Here is a 12544-nt window from a genome sequence, read left to right as displayed (position 1 = left end):
CAGGTCTCGTGGAACTGATCAATCACGTTGGTCGATTGGCTGATTTGACTCTGCAATTGGTCAATTCGACGAGATCTGCGACTTGCGTTTAATGTAGAACGGCCTTTGAGTTCCACTTTTGTGGAAATACGGCTAAAACCAGCGGCTGAAACCGTCGTAAAAATTTACATTAGGATGGCCGCTCTCAGGTTTCTTTCTGATAATATAATATAATGTAATTGTTTATGTATATAATTGTAAATATTCTTTGTAGTTATTTATAATAATTTCTCTTATAACTTACTATATTTTATATTATATTCTTTATATTCTGTTATATATTATTACATTACTTAAATATTCAGTTTTGTTAAAATAAAAATGTATTTTTGTTTTTTTGAATACTGGTAAGGTTTTTGGCACTTTNCCTTATCTTTGCAACAAATGTTGGTATACGTGATTTCTGCCAAATAAAATATTAAATTAAATGTTATTTCTATTGTTTTTAAATCCTATCTTCTTAATATTTTTTCATTTAAATGTTATTAAAAACCTAAACAAATAGTATTAAAACATACTCCACGTGTTAATCATGAAAAATTATTTGNGTCTTTACAGAATCTTAATAATGTCGGAGTTAGTACGGCAGTAATGCTACATTTAAAGGCGCATGCGCCAAAACACAGCTTTTATGGGAATCTAATTGGCTGTACAGTGCGCATACGCGAAAACGCGACTTCGCAACAACACTGGTGTGGATCCCGCTGTATATAGTCTTGCATGTCAAAAATTTGCGACTGCGGTGATGTTGAAGGTTAAGTGAACGGTGAATAAACAAGTTACTGCTGTAAAACATGGTGAATATCGTTTATTTTGTCAAAATATGATTTTCATTAACTTATGAAAATTGACATTGTTTCGAACTGCAACAATAAACAATTGCATCACAAACAAATGCCACACACATCATATTAAGATTTAAATCCATTTCCGATATTTCCGAAGTTTGAAGAACGTAACTTTTGTAATTTATCGTGTTCGAAGTTTATATTAGATAATTGAATTATCAATCGAATTCGCGTTGAATATTGATCAAACATTCACTTTCATGTTTTTAACTCTTTTACTTTTGTCACTGCAAATCTTGTCTATTAATAAACTAACATTTATTATTTGTTATCTTCTTTCTCAATGCATTTTACTCACATTTATAGGACAAGGCACAGTTTACTTTTGAGGATAAATGGCCATATATGCGACCAATCATATTGAAACTACTCAAGCAAGAGGCAGTTACGCAAACAGAATGGCAGGATTTATTTTATTCAGTCCATGTGTGTTTGTGGGATGATAAAGGGCCACCAAAATTACGCGATGCTTTAAAAGAAGATATAATGGATTTTATACAACAAGCTCAGCAGGCAAGGAAAACAATTCACATATGTGCCGAGATTTTACTTTCAATATTATTTATGTATTTTAAATTACTGAGATATCAAGAGATATTACACATTATAATTTTATACAGAGAGTTTTAGCACATCAAGAAGAACAAGCTTTACTAAAAGCATATATAGCTGAATGGAGGAAATTTTTTACTCAATGTAACTATCTACCAACACCATTTAGACAATTAGAAACGTATCTTGCAGGAAAAACTGGCACCACTCACAAAAGAAATCAACCAGATGATATTGTTAGAAAGGTAACAAAATTATTAGAAAAGGTTAAGTAACAAACTTTTTTTATGTGTGATTAAAAAAAAAAAAAAAAAAAAAAATAGTTTTATGTAATCTATTTTTTTTGTATGTAGCTAATGTTGGATAGTTGGAACCAAAGTATATTCAATGAAATAAAACAAAGACTTCAGGATGCTGCTATGAGATTAGTGCGAGCTGAACGGAATGGTGAAGCATTTGATTCCCAGCTTGTTATCGGTGTCAGAGAATCTTATGGTAAAGAACACTGCACGATAAATAAAGGATGTTTATTTAATTTTTTTCTTTTTATTTATTGAATTTATATGTAATGTTTATTTTTCTCTTTAATAATGTAATAATATCATATTTTAGTAAACTTGTGTTCAAACCCAGTGGATAAGCTTCAGATATATAGGGAAAATTTTGAAGCGGCATACGTGCAAGCTACAGAGGCATTTTATTGGGTAAAAGCACCAGAATACTTATCCAAACATGGTGTAGAAAATTACATGCGTTATGCCGATGCAAAATTGAGAGAAGAAGAATTGCGCGCTCAGAAATATCTTGAGCCAAACACCGCGAGTATGCAGCGATTAACGGACTGTTGTGTCAAAGTGTTGGTCGCGACCTTTACACCCGCTATACTCGCGGAGTGCCCACGAATGATTCAACACAATCAAACTGATAGTGAGTATCACAGTCGCTGCTAATTACATATTTGGCTCGCGTAGCGACTTGAATATATGTATATATATATATATAATAAATCTCTTTTATGATATCGTCAGAAAATCGTTAACAAGAACAAATAATTGCAGAACTTCGTCTCATGCTGAAGTTAATGGACAGAGTGCCCGATGGCGTTGGTCCGATGTTGAAAAATCTCGAAGACCATATCGCGAGCGCGGGTCTGGCAGATATGATGGCAGCTGTAGATGTTATTACCCAAGATTCCGAGAAATATGTAGAAAGACTGTTAGAGCTATTCCATAGATTTTCGACGCTCGTTAAAGAGGCGTTCGATGATGATCCGCGGTTTCTTACAGCACGCGACAAAGCTTATAAGCTCGTAGTCAATGACGCCTCAGTGTTTAAGTTAGAATTGCCTACTCGACAGAGTTCTGGCATCGGTGGCACGTCTGTTTTAAACAATAGACCTATTACTAATAATAACGGATTAGCCGAGTCGAAGTGTCCGGAACTCCTCGCGAATTTCTGTGATATGCTTCTTAGAAAAACGCCTCTCAGTAAAAAACTAACTACTGACGAAATCGAAAGTAAATTGAAAGATGTGGTCAGTACAATGAAGTTGTATCCGTATTAATTCAACAGTCAAACATCTCTGATAAAATTTTTCTCTATATCGTCATATTGTTTCAGTTGTTGGTGTTGAAATACGTTCAGAACAAAGACGTATTTATGCGTTATCACAAGGCACATTTAACTAGACGGTTAATATTAGACACGACCACAGATTCGGAAAAGGAAGAGAACATGGTAGACATGCTTCGCGAAGTCGGTATGCCTGCCGACTTTGTTAATAAATTAGCCCGTATGTTCCAAGACATTAAGGTATCTCAGGATTTGAATCAGCAGTTCAAGGAGCAGTGTCGTGCCGCAATTGCAGATAGCATAAATATTAAGGTAGTTCTGCACAAAATCGCTATTAAAAAAAAAAAATTAAAAAAACGCGCAATATTATATGCGAAGATGTGTGTTTCTAATTTATATGCGTATCTAAAAAATAATCGCAGATTCTCAATGCGGGCGCATGGGCAAGAGGTAGTGAGCGAGTCACCGTGAGTTTACCGCTTCAATTGGAAGATTATATTCCCGAGGTTGAAGAATTTTACAAAAAGAAACATAGCGGAAGGAAATTGCAATGGCACCATCACATGTCGAATGGAACGGTACGATATATATTTTCCACAAAATTATATTCATTTAACTACTACAAAAAATATGTATCAATCTTGACTTCTTTTCTTAACGCAGCGTTTTGATAATGTCTAATATTTCAGATAACATTTGCAAATAAAGTAGGACGTTTTGACATAGACGTGACTACATTTCAAATGGCAGTTTTATTTGCTTGGAATCAAAGACCCAACGAAAAGATCTCATACGAGAATCTCCGATTGGCCACCGAGCTTCCGGATCCCGAACTGAGACGAACTCTGTGGTCTCTGTGTGCCTTCCCGAAGTTGAAACGGCAACTCCTTTTGGTGGAGCCGCATGCGGCTACTCCAAAAGATTTTGCGAACGACACGAGATTTTGGGTGAATCAAGAATTCGCTATTGTGTTAGTATCTTCTATTTCTCATATCTGTAAGAAGTATTACGTAATCCGTATGCTATAAGGTAATTGACAAATACGATATTTCACTATTAGGAAAAACGGCAAAATGCAAAAACGGGGAAAAATCAACTTAATAGGACGTCTTCAATTGTCAACGGAACGTAGCAGAGAAGAAGACAACCAGTCTATTGTACAGCTCAGAATATTACGAGTACAAGTACGTTGTGCAAGTTTTAAGTAACATCTAATTTGGTTAAACAAAATATACAATGTATAATTCTTATGTTTTCTCACTGCAGGAAGCTATCATTAAAATTTTGAAGATGCGCAAAAAGATCACAAATGCGCAATTGCAAACGGAACTTGTGGACATACTGAAAAATATGTTTTTACCAAGCAAAAAGATGATAAAGGAACAGATCGAATGGCTCATTGAACATAAATATATTCGCAGGCACGACGATGACATTAATACATTTGTGTATATGGCATAACACGGAATTTTTTTTTTATATACATACAAGATTGTTCTCCCTCTCGAGCTATGGTTAATATTATATTTTTATAAACACAAAAGAACGTTCGGTTTTCTCATACGTGCGAGGATATATATGTACATATATATTCGATTCGCTATACCGCGTGATTATGTTTTACCTTCGTTTTTTTGTAATACAGTGCAGAGAGTAGCGATCCTTCTCTCAATTAGAATCTTGACACAAAACGCGTGTCGGTAGAGTAAATTTTATACTGCTTCCTCCCGAGACAACTGCCCGATTATTATGAATAAAATGAAATGTATAGAAAAAAAAAAAGTGGAGTGTCGCAATAATAAGAACTTGTGTACAATGTACAGTATTGTACTACAATGAGAATAGCATTTGTCATTTATATCTCTCATTCTCTAGATTACTTTAATTAGATTAAAAAAACCGGATTAAATGAAAAAAAAAAAAAAATTAGCACCGCTGTTTCAATTATTTATGCTTTGCTAAAAGATGCTTTTAAAAACTGTGTATATATATATATATATATATATAAATATATATATATATATATATATTTGAATAAATATATATGTATATATATTTATTTATTCAAATTCCGTTACTCGAATTTGTAATAAATAGAAATTTTGTTACACAGCGGGCGACATGCAACAATTTGGCACTAAGGAACATCGATAAATCCTTGCACAAATCCAAAAGATGGTGCATGTATGTGTGTGTACATATACACATTTTAACATTGCATAATAAATTCAATCAATAAATAATAAAAAAAATTACGTATACTCGAATATATGCATACTGTATAATGTTTTACACAAACGGATTAATTTAGTGATTCATTATCACTGAATTATAGATATGAACTGTGAAGAATTCCTTCATATTTTTTGTGTTACATTCTTGATTTTAGCTCTAAGCTTTTATGATCAAATTTGCGAACTGGACTGTTCGAAGATCGTGATTCTCATTTTTCAGAATATATACATGTTTAAAAGCTTGACAGAAATGTCATCTGATGGCCTACAATATTTTAATGCGTAAGCACGCGTACCTCGCAACACCAAACTTGATTTTAGCAATGATAGGAATGTGGTATATTATGTGTAATAATTTCTACGTCATCTATAGAAGCAGACGATTCGAAATCATCGGATCGAGTCAGAAAAAAGTAGTTACTTAAGCAAATCGTAAAAAAAAAAAACGACGGTTATATGTATAAAGCTTTTATAAACTTCAATAACTGAAATACGACGAGAAATGTAACGATATAAAAGTCTCGATCAATTAAATAACAAAATATTTCATAATTGTGTACAGTGCGTCATTATCAAATGTGTATTATCAATATTTTCTATGCATATATACAATACGACGACTACTTATCATTGAAACGTACAAAAAGTGAATTCCTTGTGGCAAAACAAATAGCGGTCATGCCGGACAGATATATAAATGTATACATATATCAGAATTTTAACGTAAAATAATTTATATTTATATATCTTCTTCTTTGATACAAATCATTTGTACATTATTCCTTCTAATGTAGTAATACGTGTCGTTTCGTTTAGATTTTCAATTCACGATAAAGAAACACTGAAACTAAAGGAGACGAGGATAGGTTTTTTCACACCGTTTCCTCGACGGGAGAATACAGAATACAGACGGCGTACGGCGCTATATAAAATAAAGTTGTTACTATAAAGTATTTTATAAATATTCAACAATTCTTTTTTCTCAGCTCGCAAATCTCGCATCAACAGGAATTATACGTTTTTCACGTACAGAAACAGTATATACATATACACAATTACCGCTGTGTGTGTGTTTGTGTGTAAATCAGTATCGCTGATATGATCACATACGTATTGAATCACTCTTATAGTTCTGCTAACTTAATCGTTAAAGAGCATATAGTCAGTAACAATAAGTTTTCGTAAACCTCATTAACAAGAGATAGTAGATATAGATTTATGATAGCACGTAGTCTTCGAGCTAATATAGGACTAGCTTCCTACGAAAAAACACACAACGAAAGACCGCACAATACTTTTTTTAGAGAATGATACATTCGTATACACACATATCACATACATATTAATGCCATATACTTCCGTAATTTTTTTTTTTTTTACATGCATTCACAATTAAGAACTAAAAACACAGAGATGATACAATAAAAAAGAAAAAAAATACGAGAATAAATAATGCTCTTCGATTTTTTTGATTCTGTTGGTATTCTAACACTAATAATATCGTTCGTAGATTCATAAATGTAATAATCTTTAAACATCGTGTGCTGTTTAGAAATACAAATAACACACCAACAACGAGAGGTAGAATTGTGAAATCTTTAAAAACGTCAATGGTCTCCGTTTGGTTTTTTTTTTTTTTTTTTTGACACACAGTGAATGTTAGTTTGGACACATTGGACATTTTTCGTTTTATAATATACAGTTAATGAGACACTTATTAATGCATAACACATAGAAACGACATAGGCCAAATTGTCGAAATTTCTTGAACTTACCCCCGAGAGTATTGCATTATAAATATTAAAGATCGCATGCTCCAACAAACAAACACAAATTGAATGCTATATAATATTTTATCAGTATGTAACAACAGATATATTTATAGATCATTGATATTTGCATGTGTATAGACCACTGCTAAACCGCGGGAAGCGTCAAAAATATTTAAATCAGACCTTATCGTTGTCTCTGCGAGCCATTATCTTTTTACATAATCTTTTTTATTAAACAAGTATCAGCTGCGTAATTCTCTTATGTGAGAAAAATACAGCTTTTATATATATATATATATATATGTATATGTAATAATACTAATTTAAAGTTTCTCTCTAGATGTTCTCTCCAACGCAAATCTAATTTCTCTTTACGGAGCATATGAACTCATCGCAATTAATGTTCTGGACATCGCGTGTGTTGAATGCGAGGTGCGTTTTTCGTTGGATTTGCAGTCTCGCAAACGTGCACGACTATGCCTGGCTGTCCCGATCCACCTGGATGCAATTCGTGAGATCCACCTGTTAATATTTTTCGGATATATTATTCGGATCTATAAGCGAGTATACACAGATTATTTTATATATATATATAAAATATAACCTGTGGATAAATTGGCTATAGCGGCTAATAGGTCGTGATTAACGAGCGGCTCCCCTTCCTCATGTGGCTCCCAACCAATTGGCGGAGAAGCAGGAGGGGATATGAGGAACTGTTTGGTAAGAGCTGGCGGTTGAAGATGTTGATCTTCCATATCTGTAGAGATAAAAAAAGTAGCAAAAATTAACTCTCTTCCATGAAGTTTTTCTTTCTTAAATTGTATCAGCATATAATGTTTGATTTTAACTAATCTATCACGAACCTATTGGAGTTACCGGTTGTGCAAAATAACAATTGATATCTGTTTCGCCAAAATGTGTTTGATGCAATTGTACTCTTGCATTTGCCGCCGCACTAGGAGAACTGTAGTTTACCCTCATTCTTCTAAAGGATCTAAAGTATTGAAACGTTGCATCTTCTCCAAATTGTTTGAACAGTTTTTCTATGGCTGGCTATAAAGACACGATATCGCGACAGTTTTTTCATCATTCAATAATTGAAAAAAATATTTGTTACCTTTAAGGAGTCGTCCTTAAAAACTCGAGGATCCACATTGGTCACAATTACAGAAGTTGGCAAATCCTCATCATGAACCAGTTCATCAATTGATTTGATATTTGTATCATGTTTCTCCCTTTCCAATTCAAGTTCTAATTGTTCAAAATTTGGATGCAGATTTGGTAAACCGTCCACTTCGTTAATGATTATATTTTCAGACTCTTCTGACTCTCCTTCCTCTATCAGACTTCTACTACAGTGTTTTTCTTCCATCTTTTTCCTCCTAATATATATTTAAAACTAGATAAGAATTGTATATTGAGTAATTTAGTGAGAAAAATTTAAGGCTGAAATGATCAACATTAATGATATGTATATGTAAACAAGTAAATTTTCTATATTTATTTATATTTACAAAACAAATCAAATGTTATACATTTATCTAAATGTTTATTAAAATTATGAATTTCTTTACATACTCTCTTACATATATATGTATGTATACTACAAATTTAAAAAGTAATGCTACAAAATCTAACTTTAATAAACTATGTAAATGTTATTATATCATATTGCCACCAGCAAAAAAGAATAAAATAATCCATATATATGTACATACATATATATATATATATATGTGAATATATATATATAATGTATGTATATATATATATATATATGCGACTCAATATTATCAGTAATGCTACTGAAGTATTTATATTGCGTGAGATTCAATGACGCCTGACAACATATAGAATGTTTTTATTACCTGGGAGTCAATCTCTAACAACGAAGAGACCGGACACACTGATGGGTGTTTTCAAAACGTTCGTATCACGAATACCTCGTTATGTGAAAAGTGCCTACTCCATATTAACGGGCTTAATCATCGCATCGCTCCGGTATTAGCATCCTCGAGAAGCAGTCCTATCGCGTTCCGTTCTGCATTCGCTATTTCATCACTGTTATTGTAATGTAACCGCACGTCATCGTTGACTTTTCGACGACAACAGGAACAGTAAATGCTTCGCGCGTCCTGTCCGTATCGCGATCCGATCGAATGCCCAGAGGCCAGCAACTTAGATAGGAAACATAAGGTCCTAGTTTTAGTTCCTTGTGAAATCTAGACGGCGCTTGTCGAGCTTTAGGGTTAGTTTTATCAGAGATGATCAGAGAGAAGACTGAGCGGCCAGGGTCATCCGTCGGCGCCGCCGAGTTACACGGATGAACCGTCTATGTGTGCGTAAGTAGAGGGGGAAAAACAGTAGCGTACGCGGACTCGAATTCCCGTCATTGTGTAGAATGGCGTATGGACTAGCGTAACAGGTCCACGAGCCTTAGGGCGATGTCCCATTGAGCGGAAATATATAGCGGAACGGAATGTGCGGAACCAGCTCGACCAATCATAGCCATTCCGTTTTCTTTCCTTCGCTTTTTCTATGGTTACGATTGGTCGAGCTGGTTCCGCACATTCCGTTCCGCTATAGATTTCCGCTCAATGGGACATCCGCCCTTAAGAACACCAAACCAACCTTACGCGTCAATCGTGATCATTTATTATAATCAAACTATGAGATTGGTCAATTCCGTTATCACAAATTGACGATATGACAGCCGCTACGAACTCTGCCGCAAATCTTTATCAAAAAAATCCTATATTAAATAATACATATTATACATATAATTTATTATATATTTATAATATTATATTGTATTATATGTATTATATACTGTAAACTACCTCGAAACGCAGTGTGTTCAATAAACGCTTGTAGAGCCCGAAACTTGTCCACAAGGTTCGACTCTGAGTATTACGTCTTTTGTAGACCAGACCTCAGAGGTTAAATCAGGATACGACAGCCCGACCGGGAATTGGTAAGGACAGTAGATGGGTAACGTCGTCGAAGCCACACGTTCTTGAATCTCTTTTATTTATTAGCACACTTTTTTACAACTCCTTCGTCTTGTACTACTCTTTGAGAAGAAGTCTCGAAACCAGTCGTTCAAAAGCCTCGAGTTCCCTTCTTTTTCACGCACGCCACCTTTCGCCGCTTGATGGACATACACAAGTTCCCCACGTTCCGCTTGGCGGAGCCACCATCTCTACAAGGCGGGAACCACCTCCAAGCTTACAGCTCGGCCATCCTGAACGAGCATTCGTCCCGAATGTTTACAAACTTAAAACTAAAACCTTTCTCGTAACAACACAAATAACGCAAACTTAAATGACAATTACACTGATTGATTCTTTCTTTTTTTTTTTTTTTAAATCACAAACTAAATAATGTTACACTAAGAGCTAATTGTAGTAATACCAAAATGTTTAGTTTTTTAACCGGTTTTGATCCACGGTTTGATTCTGTCTGGAGACAATATTGAGTTGTATGGTCTAGAGGATACATTAAACCCTGGTACGTCGCATACTACATACCGATTATTGTTAAGTACCTTAGCAATTTGGTAAGGACCCTTGTATGTGGGTTTTAGTTTTCGGTCTTCGCCAGGTTTATTCAACGTATCCCTGATTAAGACATAGTCACCGGGATTATACTTCGACGGGACTTTATGTTTACTATCGTAATAGGCCTTATTATAATTCTTAATTTTATCAGTTGCTTCAACTGCTATCCTACGACTAGCTTCGCGTTCATCACAGAAACTTATTTCAACTTTGGCCAACTTATTCAGATAATCAACTAGTTCATGATCCGGATGCGCACGTTGGTCGTAGCCAAGAAGTAACATGGACGGAGTCGTCTTAATAGAAGAGTGGTAAGTATTATTAATTACGTACTGTACAGTATTTAGGTGATCCGACCATGATGACTGATCTTCGACTAACTTTTTGAGCGAGGATTTTAGGAACCTATTGATCCTTTCTACTAAACCGTTAGACCATGGTGCCGCTACGGCTACTTGTCTGTGATGAGTGTTTCTTTCCCGCAGGAATGTTGTGAATTCGTGAGAGGTAAAAGCCGTTCCCCTATCCGTAACCACTTCGTGTGGATTACCGAACACGTTAAACAGAGCAACAAAATGTTTTATTGTCTCCTTAGAGGTCGTGGACTTTACTGGGAAAAGCCAGGTAAATCTAGTTAATGCGTCAATAATTAACAGCACATGTTTAAATCCTTCCGATGATTCGGTTAAAGGGCCAAGATGATCGGAATGGAGTATTTGNAAGGGTTTACTAGGGCTGGTTGTAATTTGTAATTCTCCCTCTCTCGAATTCACAGCAGAGTTTGCTATTAGGCAGTTTACACAATTATCTATATGCTCGCGAACTTTTTTACGCATCGCCGGAAACCAATAGTTTGTCTGAATTCCTGCTAACGTTTTTTCAAATCCGCAATGTGCCATCTCGTTATGATAGAACCGAATGATATCACCTGTCATGGCCTCGGGTACTACAAAACGTGGTCGGTCATTGCCCTTCCTATAAACAAGTCCTTCTATTAACTCATACTTTTCATGATCCGAGTCTTCTAGTTGATGTGCGACATTATTAAGGTAAGTATCTTGCAATTGCCGGTACTCGAGTTCTTTTTCTAAGGGCATCGGATTAACATAGGCGCTAACGCGACTCAACGCATCCACGTGTGACATTTTACGCCCTTCTCGGTGTTGTATTTTGAAACCGTAGTTCTGCAAACGCAAGGTCCATCTTGCTACGCGTGGATTGAGGTGTGCTTTATTCACAGCATACACCAACGCATGGCAGTCCGTGACCACCGTAAAAGTAAGCCCGTATAAATAAATGTGAAATCTTTCGATTGACTTTACTACCGCCAACATCTCAAGTTCAAAGCTGTGATAATTCTTTTCAGCCTGATTGGTAGTCTGGCTATAATAAGCTACCGGAGCCCACGATCCAGTATCTTGTTTTTGAAGGAGAATAGCTGCCAGCGCAATCGAACTTGCGTCAGTATGCAATTCAGTGTCTAACTGAGGATTGTACAAACGTAACACCGGATAAGTGGTCAACTCGTTTTTAAGTGATTCAAAAGCATGAACGCAACTGTCGTCAAACTCGAACTTCGCATTTTTATGCAATAGCTTTACTAAAGGTTTAGCTTTATCCGCGTACCGCGGAATGAATTTCCGAAAATAATTTGTTAGTCCGAGGAACCTTTGTACCTCAACCGTCTTAGTTGGAATCGGGAAATTTTTAACCGCTTTAACGTGTCGCTCACTCAAAGTGATACCTTCGGGAGAAACCACATATCCTAAGTATTCTATACTTGTTTTAAGGAAGTGACACTTGTTGTAATTAAGTTCGAAGCTATAACTTTTAAGTATCAACAGTACTTGTCTTAGGGCCGTTAAATTTTCTTCCACTGTTTTCGTAGGAATCAATATGTCATCTATATAAATTATGACCTTATCATCTCTTAAGAGAGGTTGCAAAATTTGAACTAGCCTTTTTTG

At 35.2% G+C, this 12544-nt stretch overlaps 2 protein-coding genes across 3 annotated transcripts; one reads left to right on the top strand and one right to left on the bottom strand.

The window, feature by feature from the left end:
- The first annotated feature begins 743 nt into the window (after nucleotides 1-743).
- Nucleotides 744-4937, top strand: LOC109854512 (cullin-5). The gene is made up of 11 exons (XM_020427712.1): nucleotides 744-836; nucleotides 1194-1400; nucleotides 1508-1684; nucleotides 1793-1934; nucleotides 2052-2366; nucleotides 2498-2973; nucleotides 3060-3323; nucleotides 3434-3589; nucleotides 3701-3981; nucleotides 4072-4195; nucleotides 4278-4937. The coding sequence occupies exons 1-11, from the start codon at nucleotides 834-836 to the stop codon at nucleotides 4470-4472; spliced, it is 2340 nt and encodes a 779-aa protein (XP_020283301.1). The 5' UTR covers nucleotides 744-833; the 3' UTR covers nucleotides 4473-4937.
- A 1933-nt stretch (nucleotides 4938-6870) lies between these two features.
- On the bottom strand, nucleotides 6871-9313 carry LOC109864057 (protein sarah). 2 transcript variants are annotated; one of them, XM_020444894.1, is made up of 5 exons: nucleotides 8886-9313; nucleotides 8135-8416; nucleotides 7881-8070; nucleotides 7622-7774; nucleotides 6871-7539 (listed from the first exon to the last, which is right to left on the bottom strand). In XM_020444894.1, the coding sequence occupies exons 2-5, from the start codon at nucleotides 8387-8389 to the stop codon at nucleotides 7415-7417; spliced, it is 723 nt and encodes a 240-aa protein (XP_020300483.1). In that variant the 5' UTR covers nucleotides 8390-8416; nucleotides 8886-9313; the 3' UTR covers nucleotides 6871-7414. The 2 variants fall into 2 exon arrangements, with proteins under 2 accessions (XP_020300483.1, XP_020300474.1); XM_020444885.1 differs by having other exon boundaries at nucleotides 8135-8399; nucleotides 8886-9312.
- Nucleotides 9314-12544: the final 3231 nt, after the last annotated feature.

This window comes from Pseudomyrmex gracilis, unplaced genomic scaffold, assembly GCF_002006095.1.
Source record: "Pseudomyrmex gracilis isolate BER0280 unplaced genomic scaffold, ASM200609v1 scaffold_0, whole genome shotgun sequence".
Classification (NCBI taxonomy): Eukaryota; Metazoa; Arthropoda; class Insecta; order Hymenoptera; family Formicidae; genus Pseudomyrmex; species Pseudomyrmex gracilis.
This window is presented reverse-complemented; position numbering and strand designations above follow the sequence as displayed.